Genomic DNA, 23,050 nt, shown 5'->3' with positions numbered 1-23,050 from the left:
ATTTAGGCGCATGACAATGATTCTGTGCCCGGGAACAAATTCTGCTCAGAAATGATTCTTTTTTATTCTGTGCCCGGAATTGATTCTCAGCATTTTAAGGCGTTTGTTAACGGCCCAAAATTCCATCCCTGGAATAGAAAAAGAACAAAAATGCGTTTGGTAACGCCACAAAATTTCTTTTTATTAATAATATTTTTAAATATTTTAATATTTCTTTCTTTTTTTCTTTTCTTTTTTTCTTTTCCTCCTTCTTGGCCATGGCCTGTTCACCTGCCATGACCGGTAAAATATTTTTTTATTAATAATATTTTTATTAAAAATATATTGTCTTTTTTTTTGCCATGGCCTGGTCGCTGGCCATGACCAGTAAAATATTTTTTTTATTAATAATATTTTTTATTAAAAATATATATTTTTTTATTTTTTTTTTGCCATGGCCTGGTTGCCGGCCATGGCAGGTAAAATATTTTTTTTAATAATAATATTTTTTATTAAAATATATTTATTAAAAATATACATTTTTATTTTTTTGGGCCATGGCCTGGTCGCCGGTCATGGCAGGTAAAATATTTTTTTTATTAATAATATTTTTATTAAAAATATATATTTTTATTTTTTTTTGCCATGGCTTGGTCGCCGGTCAAAAATTGCCCCTATTCCGGTGCCGGAAATGTCGGCCGGTCGCCGGCCGGAGAACATTTGGCCGGCCGGCGAGCTCAGGTCCTTATTTGATACTAGTTTGGCACTTTGGGTCCTTAATTGATACCTTGTTCACTTGAGGTCCTCTTTTGAAAAAAGGCACCCACTTTGGGTCCTTATTTGATAATTTCCCAAATATTTTTATTAAAAATATACATTTTTTTTTTTTTTTTGCCATGGCCTGGTCGCTGGCCATGGCCGGTAAAATATTTTTTTTTATTAATAATATTTTTATTAAAAATATTTTTTTTTTGCCATGGCCTGGTCACCGGCCATGGCAGGTAAAATATTTTTTTTTATTAATAATATTTTTTATTAAAATATTTTTATTTAAAATATATATTTTTCTTTTTTTTGGCCATGGCCGGTAAAATATTTTTTATTTTAATAATATTTTTTATTAAAATAATTTTATTCTCTTCAGATCCGGCGAGGGCGGTCCTCGGGCCGGACATTAGAAGCTACATTAAAAACCAAGAAAAGGAAGAAGAAAAAAAAATTGATTCTCAAAATTGTTCCCAGAATCAAAAAGCTACTTTTTTTTTTTTTCTTGAAAACTGATTATGGGAACAATTTTTGACAAAATTGTGCCCAGAATCAAAAAATTAAACAAACGCATTTCTGTTTCCAAACTGATTCTGGAAACGAAAGAATAAAATCAAACACGATTTGACAAGTTGTCATGCGCAGCCTTAATACCATATTATGGTTTTATAAGGTTCGAGCTCTATCGTCCCACACGCAGGCGAAAGCTCCAACAGCCGTGGGGGGTGCGCCAGCGATCCACCCTTTCCCTTTCCCTTCCACCATGGCGATTCGCCATATCGTCCGACACTCCGGCACACATGGCAGCCTCTCTATTCCCCTCTCCCCCTAAACCGAACGACGACTCTCTCCATCTTATCGGTCCCGAGTCACTCCCCACTTCCTTCTATGCTTCCCAGGCTGCTTCTGCTCTCTTCCTCCCTGCGTTCCCTCCCCGCAGGTACCTCCCGAGCGACCCGCTTCCCCTTCCCTTCCCTCCCTCGGCCTCTCCCCGCGGTTTCCCCTCGACCCTTTCGCGCTCGCAGTGGGTTCGCCATGGCCCGGCACGCGGACGCCTCGACGTCGCTGCCCCGGGGGCGCGCCAACCGTCTCGCCTCCGAGCATAGCCCTTATCTCCTCCAGCACGCCCACAATCCCGTGCGTGCGAAACGGTTCTCTCTGCTTCTTTCCCGCATGAGTTTGTTCTCCGGGTGTGAACTGTTTAGGAGCAAAAATGTTTCTACTTTCGACGGTTTGATCTCGAGGTTTCGTTCCGTAGAACTCGGGTCGTCGCTTGCTTAGCTTGCGCGTCTGGATTTCTCGAGTGTTTGAATTGATTTCTTGAATAGACACTGTTGAATCCCCCGTAATCTTGGAGTGACTTGAACGAGGGGAATATGGTGGGGAGGAATTTCTGCGTTCTCGTCGCGTCTCGTGAGATAGTCGAGATTGATTAAAGTTTCGATTTTTGGCGATTGAAGGTCAACTGGTATCCGTGGGGTGAAGAGGCTTTCGCCGAAGCAAGAAAGAGGGATGTGCCCATCTTCCTATCAAGTAATATGAAATTCATTTTTGCTCTCTTTGTGGTTTGCGGGTCTGATTCTTTGATAACGTCGTGCATTGCGAGCTTACATACTATTTTTTGGGCATCTCTCGTTGGCATCGTTTTGTTCTTTCATTCGAAGTCGGCTACAGCACGTGCCACTGGTGAGACTTATTCTAATCTAAACGCACTTGTGCTTTATGCAAGATCTTGGGTGGATGGTTTTTAATGGTACAGTGAACTTTTCCTCATGAGTAGGTGTCATGTCATGGAGGTGGAATCCTTTGAAGATGAGGGAGTGGCAAAGTTACTTAATGATTGGTTTGTCAGTGTCAAGGTAAGGACATACCGGTGGATATAGCCTTCTTTTCTTTACCGCATTGGTTGCTACTCGGTGTTGTTTGCTAGTTTCGTAGCTATTTTAGTTATTTGGCTCTGAATAATTTAAAACATTTGTGCTACAGGTGGATCGAGAGGAACGACCAGATGTTGACAAGGTATGTTATTTCTTAATCAGGGGATGTTCCTGATAATTTGGGTTTTATAATTGTCATCATTCATTTACTAGCGATGTTTTTGTCAGTGTTGTGTTTGATTATGTCTTCAACTTAAATGAAAATGGAAGATGTCTGGGCGGTATATTGGCAATGATTAGAATATATCAGATATACTTTGGTAATATGGAGCCGCATATAGAAATTAGGTGAAGCTAATGTACCATTAATTTATGTAGATTATTGCTTGAACCCCTAATGATTTGTTTTTTCCCCATTTTCCAGGTATACATGACATACGTGCAGGCATTGTATGGTGGCGGAGGTTGGCCTCTGAGTGTCTTTCTTTCACCTGACCTGAAACCTCTAATGGGTGGGACTTACTTCCCTCCCGATGATAAATTAGGAAGACCGGGCTTTAAGACTGTTCTCAGGTGAGAAAATGTACCCATTCGTGTATTTGCAATGCTAGCGGTTTGTATTTCCTGAACATTTCAATTCTAGGAGGAGTGTTGATTGTCCATGCAAATGCTATGTAGTTGTATGCTTAATTGATGATCTGATCTTTGTCTGCAATCATATTGTTATAGGAAGGTGAAAGATGCATGGGACAATAGGAGGGATATGCTTGTTAAAGGTGGAACATTTGCCATTGAACAGCTCTCAGAAGCATTATCAGTGAGTGCAGAATCGAATAAATTGTCAGATGGACTTCCCCAAACTGCAGCGCAAAAATGTGCAGACCAGGTGATGATTTTGTGTTTGACCTTTTTAAATTGTTATAATATTTGCTGTAATTCCTATTTCCAAGCTAAACAAAGCTCATCTTGTAGCCAATTGTTTCTTTGAGCTAAAGGTTTTAATTAATCCAATAAATATGTAGATGATCTGGTGATTATTCTCGTAAATGTACATATTTGCTGCATCATGGTTGAGCAGTGGCTTCACGAAGAAGTGCCCTTCAAATACTTTGCTACAATGATGCATAGTTGTTCAATTTACTTGTCACCTTGACCTTCCTTTCACTAACCAAACAGTTAGAGCCTTGGCTTCAAATAAAAAAATTTGTTACTTGTATGTTGTTAGTTCCGTTGTTAATGGGATATACTTCGTTGTTATAGCTTTCGGCAAGTTATGATCCAAAATATGGTGGATTTGGATCAGCCCCGAAGTTTCCGAGACCTGTAGAAGTGCAGTTAATGCTTCATTATGCCAAAAAGCTGGAGGAGGCAGGAAAATCAAGTCAGGCAGATAAGGCTTCGGGTATGGTTTTCTTTAGCTTGAAGTGCATGGCGAGAGGAGGCATCCATGATCACATTGGAGGTGGTTTTCACAGATACAGTGTGGATGAATGCTGGCACGGTGAGTGCCTTCCAAGGGGAAGAATTTGTCTTTTTCCTCCTTTTTTTGGGTTTTTTTTTCCCTCCGTGGGGACGGATATTTCGTGTTAGGGTTTTCTGTGAGATGTGAATCTGATAGAAATAACTGAAGTTCTGTTCTCTTTGCAGTTCCACATTTTGAGAAGATGTTGTATGATCAGGGACAGCTTACCAATGTATATCTGGATTCCTTTACAATCACGAAAGATGTGTTTTATTCGTGTGTTTCCCGTGATATTCTGGACTATTTGAGAAGAGAGATGACCGGGTCTGAAGGTGAAATATTTTCAGCAGAGGATGCAGATAGCGCAGAATATGAAGGAGCCCCCAGGAAAAAGGAAGGTGCCTTTTATGTATGGACTAGCAAAGAGGTGAGTTCACAGGGCATCTGACCTCATTTCCAAGTGATTTATTTAGACATGTACGTTTTGTATTTACTCTGTAATCTGGATAGTCGAATTATCAATATGTTTTGAATTTGTTTTCAGTGTCCTTTTTGGTCGTGCTCCTCTTCTCTTGTCATTTACGGGATATACATGTGATATGAAATGGACTACTTGCTAGGCTTCTCTTTTATTTGTATCATCCCTACTCTGAAAATTCTTTTGATTATAGATATGGGCTATCCTTGTTTGGCTTCAACTTTTCTGTTTTGCTCTGTTGACTGTTCCAATGACTGTTTGGGACCAACAAAACGTATAATTTACAGAGATAGAATCTTCACACTTGCTTCAAGTAACTCTCCCTGACCTACAAATACGTCCATAAACTTGACTGGCTATGATGCTATTATGCATACCGCTTGTTAAGTTATTACCCTGATAAGGAGGAAAGAATGCGATTAAACATTTTCCTTTCCTTTCTGTTTGTAGCTTCTTCATTTGGCTTCTCTGACTAATCTCTGGAATGAAGAATTGAGCTATTGCTCAATAACTAGTTTGCTTGTTGAAAATGTTGGTTTGCTTCTCTGAAGGTTGACGATGTACTTGGAGAGCACTCGGAACTTTTCAAGGACCACTATTACATAAAACCCTCTGGCAACTGCGACCTCTCTAGAGCGAGTGATCCACACAATGAATTTGAGGGGAAAAATGTGCTTATCGAGAGAAGTGATCCTTCAGCCCAGGCATCAAAGCATGGCATGCCTATAAGCAAATATCTTGACATTTTGGGAGAATGTAGACAAAAGCTTTTTGATGTTAGAGTAAGGCGTCCTCGACCACATTTGGATGATAAGGTAATTTCAGGACAGTAGTTTGATTCTTGTAAGAGCTCAATTGCGAAAACTCTCCATGTAATGAAGAAAAAGACTAATGTAATTCTTCTCTGTGACGAAAATTTATCCCGGAACCATCCTCTGCTTTTCTTCAAACCGAAGCAAAACATGCACCGTGTCTTTTACTGTCTTGTATAATTTAATTGGAGGTGCTTGCCAGGTCATTGTTTCATGGAATGGGCTTGTGATATCATCTTTTGCGAGAGCGTCTAGAATTCTCAGAACTGAAGCGGAAGGAACCAAGTTCCATTTTCCTGTTGTCGGCTCTGAGGTAAGCTATGCTGCCTTTTGAATTACTTAATGCTTTTGACTGCTATGCATTTATCCTAGTGATTGTTCTTAATCGCATGCATTCTGCTTGTGACTAGTGGGTAAGATATTGTTCTGTATGTACTGCTATTTTCTTCATCTATTGATAATTATGGGTACTGTTAATGGTGTTTTCGTTGACTACCTAACATGCTTATGGGTAAAGCTTATAGCATGTAGTCATGAACACACTTTATTATTTTTCATTTGCAGCCCAACGAGTACTTGGAGGCAGCGGAGAAGGCAGCCTCTTTTATAAAGAGGCAACTTTATGATGAGCAGACACAGAGACTTCAACATAGCTTCCGCAAAGGCCCATCCAAAGCTCCAGGATTTTTGGACGATTATGCTTTTCTAATCGCAGGGCTCCTTGATTTGTATGAGTTTGGCAGTTCTGTGCAGTGGCTAAAATGGGCAATTCAGTTACAGGACAAACAGGCAAGAGCCATCAGCCAGAGTTTATTTTGCAAACTGCAATTAAATTTATTGCGTTATTTATCTGTTTTGAATTCTTTCTTGTGTTGCGATTTTTCAGGATGAACTCTTCCTTGACAAAGAGGGAGGGGCCTATTTCAACACCCCAGGGGAAGATCCTTCCGTCCTCCTCCGCGTTAAGGAAGATCACGATGGGGCCGAGCCATCAGGAAATTCAGTGTCAGCAATAAATCTCGTCAGATTGGCATCTTTAGTCTCAGGAAGTAGGGCTGCCGGGTACAGGCAGAATGCGGAGCATCTTTTGGTAAATATTCACTTCGTCAGAATCTCTCTTTGCTTTTCTTTCTCACTTGAGAGAAAATAAGTTGCTTCAATGCTGCCGCTACGGTGATGTAGGCCGTTTTCGAGTCGAGATTAAAGGAAGTGCCTATGGCTGTGCCGTTGATGTGTTGTGCGGCTGATATATTCTCGGTCCCTTCTCGGAAGCAAATTGTTGTGGTTGGTCGGAAAGATTCTCAAGAGTTTGAGAAGATGCTTGTCGCTGCTCATGCTGAATATGAACCGAACAAAACAGTATGTAACTGTATCAGAATGGAAAGGGCTTTTCTTTTAGTGTCATCTTGTGTTTATAGCTCCTAAATGCAATTGATGACAGGTGATTCACATCGATCCCACCAACTCAGAGGAGGTACAGTTCTGGGAAGAGAATAACAGTAACATCGCGCTGATGGCCAAAAACAATGCTGCTGAAGACAGAGTGGTGGCGCTTGTGTGCCAGAACTTCACTTGCAGCCCCGCGATCACCAGCGCAAGCTCTCTGCAAGCAAAGCTGTCGCCTAAATCATCCGTCCGAACTGCATCCTAATGGAGCGGAGTGCAGAAACACGAGATGCGAAAGGTTATGCAGCTACGCGCTTTGCGAGTACTTATAGTAAATAACATACTCGAGCCATGTTTAGCTCTGATCGGTAAATAATTTTAGCTGGTGGTGTACAGAGATGAGACTTGTTCGTATACCCTGGTAGTGGTAGTCACAGTAATAAAAAGGCCATTTTGAAGGCTTAGCTTTGTGATATGAATTGTTTGCGTGCCCCAATTCTCATTGTCCTCTTCTTGGCCGAAAGATTGTTTCCCCTTTTCCAATTCTATATAGACAAATTCGAATGAGTAGTTTCTTTGCCGGGCCTGGTTGCTTGTTTACAGTTCCAATTGTTTGGTCAGCTAATACGGACCTTCTTGATCAGTTTCTTTTGAGTTTTTGAACAGAGGCTTTATGATCTCCTGGGTTTGGTGACCTTTACAACTTTTCCTTCTGGAGTTTGTCATTTGACCGACTGGTAAAAAGTCGCAAGTTGTTTTATGTTGGCGAGGTTCAAAAGGTCGATTTTTTTTCTAATGGTACAACAATGTACGGTAGAGAATGTGATTGTTTTGCGAAGCGCAAAGCGCTTGAAAATCGAACAAGTTGCATGGCACGACACTTCACGACAGAGGGCTGATTCTTACCTTTACGGTTTCGACGTCTCGAAGATCCCGTAAAGGTGATTGGACAGAAATGGGGACACAGCCCGTGATTGGCGTGTAGAATATTTTTCTTTTCCACTGAGCTTCCCCTTCCCATTAATTTTTCTCTAAAGTATTCTAGATCGTTTCTTTACATTACATACATTAATACATATGGGGTCTTTTTTATAGATTTAAGTTTTTAAGTTAGACATCTTATCATATTATCACGACTACCGAGTCCCTTGAAAGCTGAAGAGCTAAAGAGGTTTTACAGGGCGATGGGTGAAATAATTATCCAAAGAGTCCTAGATTTATTGTACAATGATCAATTAAGTTTTAAACCTTTTAGTTATACAAATTTAGTCAACTTTTTGATGATTTGTAATTTAGTCATTCAGGCTTATTTTGATTGGAAATTGCTCATGTAAACGTCCGACTGTTTTATATAGGATAGTTGGAGTCGTCAACGTAAATAGTTTTTGCAAAATTTTTAAAATTTTCTGAATTTTTTATTAATTTTTTTCTTCTTTGTTTTTCCATTGGACTGGCGGTTGCACCAAGGGCTGTGGAGACCTCGCCCAAGCCCAAGCCCTTGTGAGTCACAACAAGGGTGTCGTGGGCCACGGCAATGGCGTCACTACCCTCGCGCACCCTCGTTGTGGGCGACGAGGGTTGTGACCCTTGCCCACAGCCATGAGCACTTGGCCAAGGGCTTTATGACAAGGCTAGTGGCAGTTAAAAAAAAAAGAAAATTAATAAAAAAATTCGAAACATCTTTTAAAATTTGTAAAAATTGTCCACGTTAGCGTCAATCATGTCACGTAGGAAAATTAATCTCCACATCAGCAATTTTTGACCAAAATTAATCGGAAGAACTAAATTGGTACAATTGACAAGATTATGATTTAATAGCTGACAATATAATAAGTTTAGGACGTTTTTGGAAAATTTCCCCTTTGCAATCATGGGATTGACGTGAGGGGGTAAGGATGGCCATATTTCTCCTTTGAGAATAATCCAAAATGGAAAGTATTCAATCGGACAAGTAGGAAATGTTGAGGTGAACCAGAAAAAGTTGGATAGAGCCTGATCTTTGATAGATTCGCCTTCGGAAACAAGAAGTTCTGGCCTGGGGGTGGAGAGTTTCATGACAACATTTTTTAATAGTTATTCAATTCATCCATTAAGCTTTGAACCCTGGAATTACAAAAACAATGGAATATAACCGAGTGGCACAACTCCTAAGAATATTCGCTTCATAATTCCCTGTAATGAGCTTTCTTGAATTTTGACCAAAGCAGTCTGCTAAGTATCAACTAATCAAAACCTTCCTTTATCTTGGGTCAATATCTACTAATTTTTCCCATGTTTAATTCTAAGCAGGAGCCACGGAACAGTATATAGTGTTTTGATGCATTTGTTTGTATGGTCGATGTGGTGTCATTGGTTAATCACGTCGTTCACGTGAGGCACGTCTCAATCACCTGTTTTTTTTTAATCTTAAAATCTAGTCTTTATTGATGTGCGCATGTCGCTGTCGCGCCCTATAATATAATGCATCTTATACCATGATATGACTTCTTATAAATGTATCCATCCCTTACATGAACTTGCGGGCAATTTTTTAGGTTTTACCTCTGGATTGACTACATCGTAACCAATCATAGCACGCGATGGGAGCAAATACGAGAGAAACGGTAATTGTGGTGTGTGTATATATATATGTTATGGATTGTTTTTCGATCGTTAAATGTTGCGGGGCTTTTCAGATCTAACGATTCTGGTATAGCTTACCGTATATAAAACACATATCGAATGGTTGCTTGAAATGTAAGCAAAAGCAAAGTCTGTTTTGCAGTTTGGTGAGGAGCTAGACGAGCCGGAAAGCAAAAGCAAAAGCAAAGTCCGTTTTTCAGGAGTTACAGGAGTCAAGTCAATCACTATCAAGTCTCTCTCAGCGCTCATTCTATTCTTACCCACACGGAGAATTGTGTGGATCACGCCATGGCGAGATGCCCAGTGGAGCTGAAGAGCATCTTATTTTCTCTCTCTCTCTCTGTGAGCTAATTCGATTCTTACCCGCGTTGAGGATTGTAGATCACGCCATAGCGATCTGCACAGTGGAGCTGGGGAGCATCTTCTCGAGCGGTCAATTGGTCAATTAGTGCGGAGTTTCGGTTGTGGGGGTTCTTCTGATTGAAGCAATTGGAGTTTTTTCCTTTCTTCTCTCTCTCTCTCTCTGTTTTGGGGGGAGGGGAGGGAGGGGGTGGGCGGGTTGGCGTTCTCGATCGGGTTCGGGTAATTGATCGAGGCCGAGAAATCCCCAGCTGGGTTTCGCTTGTTTCTCCGAGCTGGATAATGGGTCGAAGTGTTCTTGTTGTTCAGGAGAGAGAGCTTTCGGTTCTTGAGCAGCTTCTTTGATTTTCTTTTTTGTTTAGTTTTTTTTTTCTTTTTTGCCTTTTTTTTTTTTGGGCCCCCTGATTATTACCGCGAGAAACAGAGATGCAAGAAAAAGTTTAGCTCTAGGATCTTTTGGAGGAGACAGAAAGATGGAGGATACAGAGCTCGAGGAGGGCGAGGCTTATTCTTACCATGACAACGATCGTGGTTTTGATGACGGCACGGACCCTGATGTTTCTCTATCTTACATTGTAAGGTCTTCTTTTATTTGTGTTTGTTTTGGTTACGTTCTCCGAACTAGTTCGTTCGTTCTCGTGTGTTTCTTGCGCTTAACAAGTGCTGGATTTTAAGGATTTGACTTGCCATATTTGGTCCACTTTACCTCCCATTCGTGGGCTGTAGACACTATATAGGTGGATATGTTTAAATGTCTCTGTACGGCACAGAGATTTGTTTTTGCTACGGGGTTTGGATGCTATTGGACTGAGTTTCTTGTTCACAAAACCTGTTCTAAGCGTTCTATGCGAGGCTAAGTCTCGAGAATCTGGAGGTAAAGAAGAACAGGTTGATGCAATCATCTAATTTGAAAAGGAGAAAGAAATGTTGGCACGGTATATTGTCTAGCTGTTGTCGGCGTTCCGTTTTTCATTCCCAGCAGTTTTATGTATGCAGGGAAAGGTATTTAGCTGGAAAGGGGCTTTTACTTTTGTCTACGTTTCCGATCTTAGAAAAATTCTTAGTATGAAGAGAGGAAGAATGGTGGATAGGATTAGGAAGTAATCTTTTTCTTCGTCACGTAACTTTTTGGTACAGTAGCGGCTATATCTCTGTATAAACCGATACTCTTTGTCTCCTTCATTCTTTTGGTCATTTGTCTAAAGTGTCTTCAGGATTGGATTCCTATACATCCCTGTCCCCTTTGTCGTGTAATTATAGGGAAGTGGTTGATGTTACTGTTTTAATTTTGAAGGGGGAGAAACTTCAGCATGTGCTTGGACACTTCCGTAAAGATTTTGAAGGAGGGGTATCAGCTGAGAACTTGGGTAACTGAAACAGTTAAAGATGATGCTTATTTGTGATCCAAGAATGACGGATGTGTATAACCTTAAGTTTTTGGGAATATGTATTCCACAGGGGCAAAATTTGGTGGTTACGGTTCGTTTTTACCAGCTGACCGGCGGTCTCCTGTTTGGTCCCATTCAAAATCTCCACCAAGAGGTCAGAATTATGGTACACCACGGTCGACGTGTGCATCGAATGTGGAGGTAGAGAGTGTTTTCCTTAGAGGGATACCTGTATTTCAATTTGGTTTTACTTTTATTACTGGATTTAGCACTTAAAGAATTCTGCTTTTACTCAGGATTTGCACCATGATTCTTCAGTTTCCTTGCCCACCACCCATACGAATAGAGATCGATCTGTTTCTGCTGTTACCATATCACACCCTTCAAGGAAGAAAACGAATGTGGAAAATTCAGTTAAGCAAGATGGGTGCATGCCACCTCTCCAGGCTGTAGAGTATACTGACAGTAAGTCTGCCAATTTGTCTGATCAGAAAACGCTGAAGGTTAGAATCAAAGAGGGTGCGGATAACTTGTCGACACAGAAAAGGGCTGCGATTTACAGTGGTCTTGGCCTTGATGTCTCACCGACCTCATCATTGGAGGACAGCCCCTCTGAAAGTGAGGGAATGAGTCATGGACCCCATGACACGTCATTTGAGTCTCCCACCAGTATTTTAAGGGTGAATAATTTTTGACCATTTTTTGAATGTATCAGTTTTTCAATTGCCGTTTTGAGGTTAGTTGTAATATCTTTATTGATTCTGTGGATCAGATGATGACTTCGTATCCGGTGCATGGAAATTTGCTGCTGTCGCCACTTGCGGACGATCTTGTTTTTTAACCATTAAAGAGAAGCATCTATCTGATCATAGGACTGGGGCTGCTTTGAGTGCTGATCCAGCAAGCTCTGGCATGCGGGCAAATGGAATTAATTGTCTGAAGGATCGGAAAAAGGTGATCGGCAAAAAGAAATTGGAGTCATTAAGAAATACTGAGGATTTGAAGGAGGCAAAAGGCGGTAAGGACTCTCGGAGCAGTGCTGATACTGCACCGAAGAAGGAATTGGACATTGACATGCTGGTATGTGAGGAGCTAGTTTCGAAGACTTTGAAGCTTCCAATCTTATCTAACATAGGCACTCCGGGTGACATGGTGAAAAGCACATGGGGGGAATCTTATGGTGCCCATGAAGCCAGCACTGTAGCATTGGACAATATCCTTTCCGATCAAGCTGCAGAAGAAACTACAGAACCACCGTTTAGTCAAGAACTGGGTTCGCTTGACAAGCCCAAGGCCCGTGGTGCTGGGAAACTTGCTAGAGATAAAAGAGGAACTGCCATTGATGATATTGCCGTTCACTCCAGGAAAGAAGGCATTAGTGCAGAAGAAAATTTTCGGGAATCAAAACCTGACTTATGTATTCTGAGGGGAAAGAATGGTTCAGCTGAACGAGTGGTTCAGACGGATAGTCTTTGCGAAATTACTGCTAAAAAAGGTTCTTATATGGACAAAGATGGGTTGACTTTGCCTTCTGGAAAGGATAATCCACCTTCTAACGGGAAAGAAAAAGTGAAAGTTAAAAATGAAGGTGCAGCAGTTGCTGATGCATCCAAAGAGAGCTTGAGTGGTTCAACTTCTGTGACCAAGAATAACAAGAGCCATAGTACAGGCAATTCTAAGTCTAGAAGTGGTCGTGAGGACGCTAAATTGGCCAAAAAACCCGGAAAAGGAAGGGAGAGATACAAAGAATTCTTTGGGGATATAGATGGAGAAGAAGAAAGTCAAAATCAGCTGATGAAAATGGTCCCTGAAGAAAGGCGGAAGGACTCTAGTGCGGTTGAGAAAGGCATATCAGAATATGACGTGAAAAAGGAGAGATTAAGTAGCAAGAGAACTGACATGGCGTCCACATCAGAAGCAGATTATAATACAGCTTCACATTTAGGGTCTGGCTCCGGAAATAACCTTACTGTTGATGCGGCTCCTTCTACTGCAGCTCCTGTCCTAATAGAAGAAAACTGGGTGGGTTGCGATGAGTGCCGAAAATGGCGGCTTCTACCATTCGGAAAAAATCCCCATGACCTGCCTGAGAAGTGGGTCTGTAGCATGCTTGATTGGCTGTAAGTCCCTTTCAAGTGGAATCTTTCTTCTTGTGATTTAAACCAGTAGTTATAGAGAAAGAAGGTGCTTGATATGTGAGCTAATGACTTTTGCTTAATTTGTAACAAATGAGGTAGTTAAGGTGTACATTGCTTCCACTATCTATACAATCTTGATCTACTTCCACAACTAACTTGCTCGTTCTACTTGTTTAGGTCTGGCATGAACCGATGTAGTGTAAGCGAGGAGGAAACTACAAGAGCAATATATGAAATGTTCCATGTTCCCGTTCCTGATGCTCAAAAAAGCGCACCTCTTACTTCTGACGTGATGGGCATGAACTTTGCTTCCTACCAGGATTCGAATAAGAATTTGGGAAGTCGTAGTCCTCAAGCTCATCTTGTAGCCAATTGTTTCTTTGAGCTAAAGGTTTTAATTAATCCAATAAATATGTAGATGATCTGGTGATTATTCTGGTAAATGTACATATTTGCTGCATCATGGTTGAGCAGTGGCTTCACGAAGAAGTGCCCTTCAAATACTTTGCTACAATGATGCATAGTTGTTCAATTTACTTGTCACCTTGACCTTCCTTTCACTAACCAAACAGTTAGAGGCTTGGCTTCAAATAAAAAAATTTGTTACTTGTATGTTGTGAGTTCCGTTGTTAATGGGATATACTTCTTTGTTATAGCTTTCGGCAAGTTACGATCCAAAATATGGTGGATTTGGATCAGCCCCGAAGTTTCCGAGACCTGTAGAAGTGCAGTTAATGCTTCATCATGCCAAAAAGCTGGAGGAGGCAGGAAAATCAAGTCAGGCAGATAAGGCTTCGGGTATGGTTTTCTTTAGCTTGAAGTGCATGGCGAGAGGAGGCATCCATGATCACATTGGAGGTGGTTTTCACAGATACAGTGTGGATGAATGCTGGCACGGTGAGTGCCTTCCAAGGGGAAGAATTTGTCTTTTTCCTCCTTTTTTTGGGTTTTTTTTTCCCTCCGTGGGGACGGATATTTCGTGTTAGGGTTTTCTGTGAGATGTGAATCTGATAGAAATAACTGAAGTTCTGTTCTCTTTGCAGTTCCACATTTTGAGAAGATGTTGTATGATCATGGACAGCTTACCAATGTATATCTGGATTCCTTTACAATCACGAAAGATGTGTTTTATTCGTGTGTTTCCCGTGATATTCTGGACTATTTGAGAAGAGAGATGACTGGGTCTGAAGGTGAAATATTTTCAGCAGAGGATGCAGATAGCGCAGAATATGAAGGAGCCCCCAGGAAAAAGGAAGGTGCTTTTTATGTATGGACTAGCAAAGAGGTGAGTTCACAGGGCATCTGACCTCATTTCCAAGCGATTTATTTAGACATGCACGTTTTGTATTTACTCTGTAATCTGGATAGTCGAATTATCAATATGTTTTGAATTTGTTTTCAGTGTCCTTTTTGGTTGTGCGCCTCTTCTCTTGTCATTTACGGGATATACATGTGATATGAAATGGACTACTTGCTAGGCTTCTCTTTTATTCGTATCATCCCTACTCTGAAAATTCTTTTGATTAGCTTATAGATATGGGCTATCCTTGTTTGGCTTCAACTTTTCTGTTTTGCTCTGTTGACTGTTCCAATGACTGTTTGGGACCAACAAAACGTATAATTTACAGAGATAGAATCTTCACACTTGCTTCAAGTAACTCTCCCTGACCTACAAATACGTCCATAAACTTGACTGGCTATGATGCTATTATGCGTACCGCTTGTTAAGTTATTACCCTGATAAGGAGGAAAGAATGCGATTAAACATTTTCCTTTCCTTTCTGTTTGTAGCTTCTTCATTTGGCTTCTCTGACTAATCTCTGGAATGAAGAATTGAGCTATTGCTCAATAACTAGTTTGCTTGTCTAAATTGAAAATGTTGGTTTTCTTCTCTGAAGGTTGACGATGTACTTGGAGAGCACTCGGAACTTTTCAAGGACCACTATTACATAAAACCCTCTGGCAACTGCGACCTCTCTATAGCAAGTGCTCCACACAATGAATTTAAGGGGAAAAATGTGCTTATCGAGAGAAGTGATCCTTCAGCCCAGGCGTCAAAGCATGGCATGCCTATAAGCAAATATCTTGACATTTTGGGAGAATGTAGACAAAAGCTTTTTGATGTAAGAGTAAGGCGTCCTCGACCACATTTGGATGATAAGGTAATTTCAGGACAGTAGTTTGATTCTTGTAAGAGCTCAATTGCGAAAACTCTCCATGTAATGAAGAAAAAGACTAATGTAATTCTTCTCTGTGACGAAAATTTATCCCGGAACCATCCTCTGCTTTTCTTCAAACCGAAGCAAAACATGCACCGTGTCTTTTACTGTCTTGTATAATTTAATTGGAGGTGCTTGCCAGGTCATTGTTTCATGGAATGGGCTTGTGATATCATCTTTTGCAAGAGCGTCTAGAATTCTCAGAACTGAAGCTGAAGGAACCAAGTTCCATTTTCCTGTTGTCGGTTCTGACGTAAGCTATGCAGCCTTTTGAATTACTTAATGCTTTTGTCTGCTATGCATTTATCCTAGTGATTGTTCTTAATCGCATGCATTCTGCTTGTGACTAGTGGGTAAGATATTGTTCTGTATGTACTGCTATTTTCTTCATCTATTGATAATTATGGGTACTGTTAATGGTGTTTTCGTTGACTACCTAACATGCTTATGGGTAAAGCTTATAGCATGTAGTCATGAACACACTTTATTATTTTCCATTTGCAGCCCAACGAGTACTTGGAGGCAGCGGAGAAGGCAGCCTCTTTTATAAAGAGGCAACTTTATGATGAGCAGACACGGAGACTTCAACATAGCTTCCGCAAAGGCCCATCCAAAGCTCCAGGATTTTTGGACGATTATGCTTTTCTAATAGCAGGGCTCCTTGATTTGTATGAGTTTGGCAGTTCTGTGCAGTGGCTAAAATGGGCAATTCAGTTACAGGACAAACAGGCAAGAGCCATCAGCCAGAGTTTATTTTGCAAACTGCAATTAAATTTATTGCGTTATTTATCTGTTTTGAATTCTTTCTTGTGTTGCGATTTTTCAGGATGAACTCTTCCTTGACAAAGAGGGAGGGGCCTATTTCAACACCCCAGGGGAAGATCCTTCCGTCCTCCTCCGCGTTAAGGAAGATCACGATGGGGCCGAGCCATCAGGAAATTCAGTGTCAGCAATAAATCTCGTCAGATTGGCATCTTTAGTCTCAGGAAGTAGGGCTGCCGGGTACAGGCAGAATGCGGAGCATCTTTTGGTAAATATTCACTTCGTCAGAATCTCTCTTTGCTTTTCTTTCTCACTTGAGAGAAAATAAGTTGCTTCAATGCTGCCACTACGGTGATGTAGGCCGTTTTCGAGTCGAGATTAAAGGAATTGCCTATGGCCGTGCCGTTGATGTGTTGTGCGGCTGATATATTCTCGGTCCCTTCTCGGAAGCAAATTGTTGTGGTTGGTCGGAAAGATTCTCAAGAGTTTGAGAAGATGCTTGTCACTGCTCATGCTGAACATGAACCGAACAAAACAGTATGTAACTGTATCAGAATGGAAAGGGCTTTTCTTTTAGTGTCATCTTGTGTTTATAGCTCCTAAATGCAATTGATGACAGGTGATTCACATCGATCCCACCAACTCAGAGGAGGTACAGTTCTGGGAAGAGAATAACAGTAACATCGCGCTGATGGCCAAAAACAATGCTGCTGAAGACAGAGTGGTGGCGCTTGTGTGCCAGAACTTCACTTGCAGCCCCGCGATCACCAGCGCAAGCTCTCTGCAAGCAAAGCTGTCGCCTAAATCATCCGTCCGAACTGCATCCTAATGGAGCGGAGTGCAGAAACACGAGGTGCGAAAGGTTATGCAGCTACGCGCTTTGCGAGTACTTATAGTAAATAACATACTCGAGCCATGTTTAGCTCTGATCGGTAAATAATTTTAGCTGGTGGTGTACAGAGATGAGACTTGTTCGTCTACCCTGGTAGTGGTAGTCACAGTAATAAAAAGGCCATTTTGAAGGCTTAGCTTTGTGATATGAATTGTTTGCGTGCCCCAATTCTCATTGTCCTCTTCTTGGCCGAAAGATTGTTTCCCCTTTTCCAATTCTATATAGACAAATTCGAATGAGTAGTTTCTTTTAGGGGTGTCAGAACCGAACCGAAAAACCGAACCGAGATACGAACCGAACCGAACCGAACCGAAAATTCATGCATTTTCGGTTCAGTTCGGTTTCGGTTCGGATAATAAATAAATGAATTTGGTTAACATGATGGTTTGGTTCGGTTCGGTTCAAATCGGTTCGGATTTCGGTTTTTTTAATGTGGTTTTCTTCCCTTCGCGCGCGCTCTCTCTCCTCAATCTCACTGTTCATTACTGCTCACCTCTCACTGACTTTTCTCTCTCTCACTTTTTTACTTTATTCTCTCTCTTCCTCTGTCTTCGCACTCTCACTGCTCTCCTCTCTCTCTCTCTCTCTCTCTCTTTCCTGCTTTATTCTCTCTCTTCCCTCACATCATTATCATCTCCCAAAAAGTGACGAAACACATTTTTCTCTCTGGCTTCTTGAAGTTGGGCCAGGTGGCCGCCATTAACCAAACGGGTCGTCCGAGTCCCGGTCCTCGCTTTTTTGTTGTTAGAGCGGGTTCAGTCGCCGGAAGTAAGAAGCAGTCTCGCAGAGAAGGGAAGAGAGAGAGCGGAAGAAGAAGACGAGGAGGGGGAAGGGAAGAAGTGTGAAAAAAGATAAAAGAAGAAGAAACCGAAAACCAAACCGAAACCAAACCGAACCAAACCGAACCAAATCGGTTTATCGGTTCGGTTCCAATTCGGTTCGGTTCCTATTTGGTTCGGTTCAAGGAGGCACCCTTAACGGTTCGGTTCGGTTCGGTTTTTCAAGAAAACCGAACCGAACTGAACCGTTTACACCCCTAGTTTCTTTGCCGGGCCTGGTTGCTTGTTTACAGTTCCAATTGTTTGGTCAGCTAATACGGACCTTCTTGATCAGTTTCTTTTGAGTTTTTGAACAGAGGCTTTATGATCTCCCGGGTTTGGTGACCTTTACAACTTTTCCTTCTGGAGTTTGTCATTTGACCGACTGGTAAAAAGTCGCAAGTTGTTTTATGTTGGCGAGGTTCAAAATAGTCCGTAGATTTTTTTTCTAATGGTACAACAATGTACGGTAGAGAATGTGATTGTTTTGCGAAGCGCAAAGCGCTTGAAAATCGAACAAGTTGCATGGCACGACATTTCACGGTCGAGGACTGATTCTTGCCTTTACGGTTTCGACGTCTCGAAGATCCCGTAAAGGTGATTGGACAGAAATGGGGACACAGCCCGTGATTGGCGTGTAGAATATTTATCTTCTCCACTGAGCTTCCCCTTCCCATTAATTTTTCTCTAAAGTATTCTTGATCGTTTCTTTACAGGATTTACATACATTAATACATATGGGGTCTTTTTTATAGATTTAAGTTTTTAAGTTAGACATCTTATCATATTATCACGACTACCGAGTCCCCTGAAAGCTGAAGAGCTAAAGAGGTTTTACAGGGCGATGGGTGAAATAATTATCCAAAGAGTCCTATATTTATTGTACAATGGTCAATTAAGTTTTAAACCTTTTAGTTATACAAATTTAGTCAACTTTTTGATGATTTGTAATTTTGTCATTCAGGCCTATTTTGATTGGAAATTGCTCATGTAAATGTCCGACCGTCCTATATAGGATAGCCGGAGTCGTCGACGTAAATAGTTTTTGTAAAATTTTTAAAAAATTTCTGAATTTTTTATTAATTTTTTTCTTCTTTTTTTTCCATTGGAGTGGCGGTTGCACCAAGGGCTGTGGAGACCTCGCCCAAGCCCAAGCCCTTGTGGGCCACAACAAGGGTGTCGTGGGCCACGGCAATGGCGTCACTACCCTCGCGCACCCTCGTTGTGGGCGACGAGGGTTGTGACCCTTGCCCACAGCCATGAGCACTTGGCCAAGGGCTTTATGACAAGGCTAGTGGCAGTTAAAAAAAAAGAAAATTAATAAAAAAATTCGAAACATCTTTTAAAATTTGTAAAAATTGTCCACGTTAGCGTCAATCATGTCACGTAGGAAAATTAATCTCCACATCAGCAATTTTTTACCAAAATTAATCGGAAGAACTAAATTGGTACAATTGACAAGATTATGATTTAATAGCTGACAATACAATAAGTTTAGGACTTTTTGGAAAATTTCCCCTTTTCAATCATGGGATTGACGTGAGGGGGTAAGGATGGCCATATTTCTCCTTTGAGAATAATCCAAAATGGAAAGTATTCAACCGGACAAGTGGGAAATGTTGAGGTGAACCAGAAAAAGTCGGGTAGAGCCTGATCTTTGATAGATTCGCCTTCGAAAACAAGAAGTTCTGGCCCGGGGGTGGAGAGTTTCATGACAACATTTTTTAATAGTTATTCAATTCATCCATTAAGCTTTGAACCATGGAATTACAAAAACAATGGAATATAACCGAGTGGCACAACTCCTAAGAATATTCGCTTCATAATTCCCTGTAATGAGCTTTCTTGAATTTTGACCAAAGCAGTCTGCTAAGTATCAACTAATCAAAACCTTCCTTTTTCTTGGATCAATATCTACTAATTTTTCCCATGTTTAATTCTAAGCGGGAGCCACGGAACAGTATATAGTGTTTTGATGCATTTGTTTGTATGGTCGATGCGATGTGATTGGTTTAATCACGTCGTTCACGTGAGGTATGTCTCAATCACCTGTTTTTTTTTAATCTTGAAATCTAGTCTTTATTGATATGCGCATATCGCTGTCGCGCCCTATAATATAATGCATCTTATACCATGATATCACTTCTTATAAATGTATCCATCCCTTACATGAACTTTCGGGCAATTTTTCTTCTTATAAAAGTAGGTTTTACCTCAGGATTGACTATATCGTAACCAATCATGGCACGCGATGGGAGCAAATACGAGAGAAATGGTAATTGTGGTGTGTATATATATGTGATGGATTGTTTTTCGATCGTTAAATGTTGCGGGACTTTTCAGATCTAACGATTCTGGTATAGCTTAACATATATAAAACACATATCGAATGCTTGCTTGAAATGTAAGCAAAAGCAAAGTCTGTTTTGCAGTTTGGTGAGCAGCTAGACGAGCCCGAAAGCAAAAGCAAAAGCAAAGTCCGTTTTTCAGGAGTTACAGGAGTCAAGTCAGTCACCATCAAATCTCTCTCAGCGCTCATTCTGTTCTTACCTACATGGAGAATTGTGTGGATCACGCCATGGCGAGCTGCCCAGTGGAGCTGAAGAGCATCTTTTCGAACGGGTCGGTTGGTCGATTAGTGTGGAACTTCAGTTGGAGGTTTCTTGTGATTGAAGCAAATTGGATTTCCTTTTTTTCTTGGGCCGTTTCTTGATCAGGTTCGATATTGATGGAAGCTGAGAAATTCCGGAGGGTGGTTCTTGGTGCTGTGGAGAGAGAGCTTTAGGTTCTTGAGTAGCAGGAGAACCAACATGGCGTCTGCGCCAGGGAGCAGATTTAGGCTTCTACCATCTGGTAGAAATCCCGATAACCTGCCTGAGAAGTGGGTCTGTAGCATGCTGGACGTGGCATCTTTCCTCTTGTGATTTAAACCAGTAGTTATGGAAGAAGAAGGTGCTTGACATGTTGATTCGAGGTAATGACATTTGCTTAATTCGCGATAAATGAGGTAATGAAGGTGTACGTCGCTCCCATGATCTGTCCAATTTGAGTCGACTTCCAACTCATTTGCTCGATCTACTTGTTTAGGCATATGGCATGAACTGATGTAGTGTAAGCAAGGAGGAAACTACAAAAGCGATATCCAAATGCTTCATCATCCTGATGCTCAAAAAAGCGCTCCTCTTACTTCTGACTTGACGGTCCCAAAAGCTGCTGAAGACGACATCACTTGCAGCACCTCGATCACCAGCGCAAGCTCTGTTCAAGCGAAGACGCCACCCTAGATCATCCCTCCGAATTGCGCATCCTCATGGAGCGGAGTGCAGAAACACGAGGTGTGGAAGGTTCATGGGGCTATGTGGGTTGCTAGCATTCATAGTAAAAACCTAACATACTCGAGTCACGTTAGCTGGTGGTCTATTGAGATGACTCTGTTCATGTACCCTGGAAGTGGTATCACAGTAATGGCAAAGGCCATTTTGAAAGGCCGAGCTTGTGATCTGAGGTTTTACGTATTGTTTCACTTGCTCCAACTCTCAATGTCTTCTTCTTGGCCGCGAGATTGTTTCGTCTTTTCGATTGTCTTGTGCAGCCGAATTCAACAGAGGAGTCTCCTTTGCAGACCCCGATGTTGCTTGTTACAGTAGGGTCAGTTGTTTGTTCAGCTACTCCGGAGCTTCTTGATCAGTTCTTGAGCTTTTTTGACTAACAGCTCTTTTTTTCTCCCGGGTTTGGTGACCTTTTCAACTGTTCTTTCTACTCTCTAGAGTTTTATCAGTTGACCGGCTGGTAAAGTCCGCAAGTTGTTTTATGTTGGTGAGGTTCCAAACATTTCATAAATTCGAGATTTTTTCTAACGGTGCGACGTTGCACGGTAGAAAATGCGACTGTTTTACGAGGTGCAAAGCGCCATAAAATCAATTAAAAGTTGCTTGGCGCGACATTGCCCGGTAGAGAACTGATTCTTATCTTTATGGTTTCGACAACTCCGGGATCCCGTAATCCTTTTCCGCCCCGCTTCTCTTTCCATTACTTTCTTCTCCTGCTATGGTTTTTACAGCATCGCTGCTGTAATTCCAAGGAAGCGTTTCCAAGTCCCTGAAAGCTGGGGAGCTAAAACAGGTTTCCAAGGCAGTCAATGGACGGTTCCAAGGAATACAGAAATTAGAATATGGCCGAGTGGCATAACTCCCAAGAATATTCGCTTCTTATTTCCTTGTCAGGAGCTTTCTTGATTTTAGACCATAAGCCTATCAGAATCTGCATTATTCTTGCGTCAATTACCTCTAAGCAGGAGCCCATGAAGCGACAAACAGTCGATATGGCATAACTGACCAATCATATCGCTCATGTGATATATATCTCGCGATTCCTTTACTTTGAATCTATAAATTCTCGTTTTTATCGACGTCCGTGTGCCATTCTCACGCGATACATCACCCGGGATATTTACACTCCCCGTTATGACCATCTTAATCAATTTTACAGACCTTTCGCCGAATTTTTCTTTTACAAAAATTCCATGTATAGTTTAGTACATATATGCACACATGTTGATGATGTTATAAACTTGCTTGAAACACAAGCGAAGCAAGAACACGTTCATTTTCAGTTCGGTGACTGCCAGACGGGCCTGAAAGGAACGCGATGACGTCGAAATGGCCTGCTTTTTTTTTCTTTACGGTGAATTGGATCTTTCAATTTCTGAAGGAGCAAGAGGAGTCAAGTCAATCACCGTCAATTTACTGTATTATTTTTTGTCATTACTGTGAAAATTAATTTGCTAATTAATGACATCATATTGTCGTCGACCCATATTACGAAAGGATCGTCCGTCCATCGGATTAATCATTGGGATGTTCTGTGATTGTACTGGAGTCACGATCCACAGCCTACTTTCGAGAGGTAAAAAGCTTGCACGCGAATATTTTCTAGTGTAATAACAATATGCTCTTGAATTTCTTTTCTTTTTTTTCACATAAGGCGCGTCGAAACAAATATTAATAAGAGTATCGGGGTAAATTACAAAGTAAGTATAGTTTCTATTTTATTTTAACTTTTCCCTTTTCTCGATAATCGCCGAGTTCGCAGA

At 41.2% G+C, this 23,050-nt stretch overlaps 2 protein-coding genes and 1 long non-coding RNA gene across 7 annotated transcripts; all 3 read left to right on the top strand.

Annotated features, from left to right (window-relative positions):
* The first annotated feature begins 1,623 nt into the window (after positions 1-1,623).
* Positions 1,624-17,287, top strand: LOC115663611 (uncharacterized). 3 transcript variants are annotated; one of them, XM_056314301.1, is made up of 15 exons: positions 1,624-1,881; positions 2,205-2,277; positions 2,409-2,430; positions 2,525-2,603; positions 2,731-2,763; positions 3,046-3,194; positions 3,351-3,507; positions 13,924-14,164; positions 14,311-14,552; positions 15,166-15,429; positions 15,629-15,739; positions 15,991-16,215; positions 16,313-16,516; positions 16,609-16,785; positions 16,868-17,287. In XM_056314301.1, exons 1-15 carry the CDS (start codon positions 1,633-1,635, stop codon positions 17,075-17,077), a joined length of 2,436 nt encoding a protein of 811 aa, XP_056170276.1. In that variant the 5' UTR covers positions 1,624-1,632; the 3' UTR covers positions 17,078-17,287. The 3 variants fall into 3 exon arrangements, with proteins under 3 accessions (XP_056170276.1, XP_056170275.1, XP_056170277.1); XM_056314300.1 differs by lacking the exons at positions 13,924-14,164; positions 14,311-14,552; positions 15,166-15,429; ... (3 more) ...; positions 16,609-16,785; positions 16,868-17,287 and adding exons at positions 3,882-4,122; positions 4,269-4,510; positions 5,113-5,376; ... (3 more) ...; positions 6,556-6,732; positions 6,815-7,234; XM_056314302.1 differs by lacking the exons at positions 13,924-14,164; positions 14,311-14,552; positions 15,166-15,429; ... (3 more) ...; positions 16,609-16,785; positions 16,868-17,287 and adding exons at positions 3,882-4,122; positions 4,269-4,510; positions 5,113-5,376; ... (3 more) ...; positions 6,556-6,732; positions 6,815-7,234 and having other exon boundaries at positions 1,857-1,881; positions 2,419-2,430.
* LOC130138872 (cysteine-tryptophan domain-containing zinc finger protein 7-like) lies at positions 9,943-13,700 on the top strand. 2 transcript variants are annotated; one of them, XM_056314304.1, is made up of 6 exons: positions 9,943-10,316; positions 11,036-11,108; positions 11,200-11,330; positions 11,426-11,809; positions 11,902-13,249; positions 13,445-13,700. In XM_056314304.1, exons 5-6 carry the CDS (start codon positions 12,042-12,044, stop codon positions 13,683-13,685), a joined length of 1,449 nt encoding a protein of 482 aa, XP_056170279.1. In that variant the 5' UTR covers positions 9,943-10,316; positions 11,036-11,108; positions 11,200-11,330; positions 11,426-11,809; positions 11,902-12,041; the 3' UTR covers positions 13,686-13,700. The 2 variants fall into 2 exon arrangements, with proteins under 2 accessions (XP_056170279.1, XP_056170280.1); XM_056314305.1 differs by lacking the exon at positions 13,445-13,700 and having other exon boundaries at positions 9,944-10,316; positions 11,902-13,000.
* Positions 17,288-20,255: 2,968 nt separating the features above from the next.
* LOC130138873 (uncharacterized) lies at positions 20,256-21,459 on the top strand. Of its 2 annotated transcripts, none has more exons than XR_008817145.1 (2): positions 20,256-20,932; positions 21,046-21,459. It is a non-coding gene; the product is annotated as an uncharacterized LOC130138873 (long non-coding RNA). The 2 variants fall into 2 exon arrangements; XR_008817146.1 differs by having other exon boundaries at positions 20,256-20,965.
* The last annotated feature ends 1,591 nt before the right edge of the window (positions 21,460-23,050 follow it).

The sequence above is a fragment of the Syzygium oleosum genome, unplaced genomic scaffold, assembly GCF_021117445.2.
Source record: "Syzygium oleosum isolate NSW1041296 unplaced genomic scaffold, Sole_v2.1 Sole_v2.09, whole genome shotgun sequence".
Lineage (NCBI taxonomy): Eukaryota > Viridiplantae > Streptophyta > Magnoliopsida > Myrtales > Myrtaceae > Syzygium > Syzygium oleosum.
Note: the sequence above shows the minus strand (reverse complement) of the source record. Positions and strands in the feature narration are given on the sequence as shown.

Bases quoted from the DNA above. Each gene is read 5' to 3' on its own strand.
- LOC115663611 (XM_056314301.1), top strand. From the start codon at position 1,633: ATGCTTCCCAGGCTGCTTCTGCTCTCTTCCTCCCTGCGTTCCCTCCCC. The intron at 1,882-2,204 runs GTGCGTGCGAAA...TGGCGATTGAAG, and splicing joins TCCAGCACGCCCACAATCCC to GTCAACTGGTATCCGTGGGG. The intron at 3,195-3,350 runs GTGAGAAAATGT...ATATTGTTATAG, and splicing joins GGCTTTAAGACTGTTCTCAG to GAAGGTGAAAGATGCATGGG.
- LOC130138872 (XM_056314304.1), top strand. From the start codon at position 12,042: ATGCGGGCAAATGGAATTAATTGTCTGAAGGATCGGAAAAAGGTGATC. The intron at 13,250-13,444 runs GTAAGTCCCTTT...CTACTTGTTTAG, and splicing joins TGTAGCATGCTTGATTGGCT to GTCTGGCATGAACCGATGTA.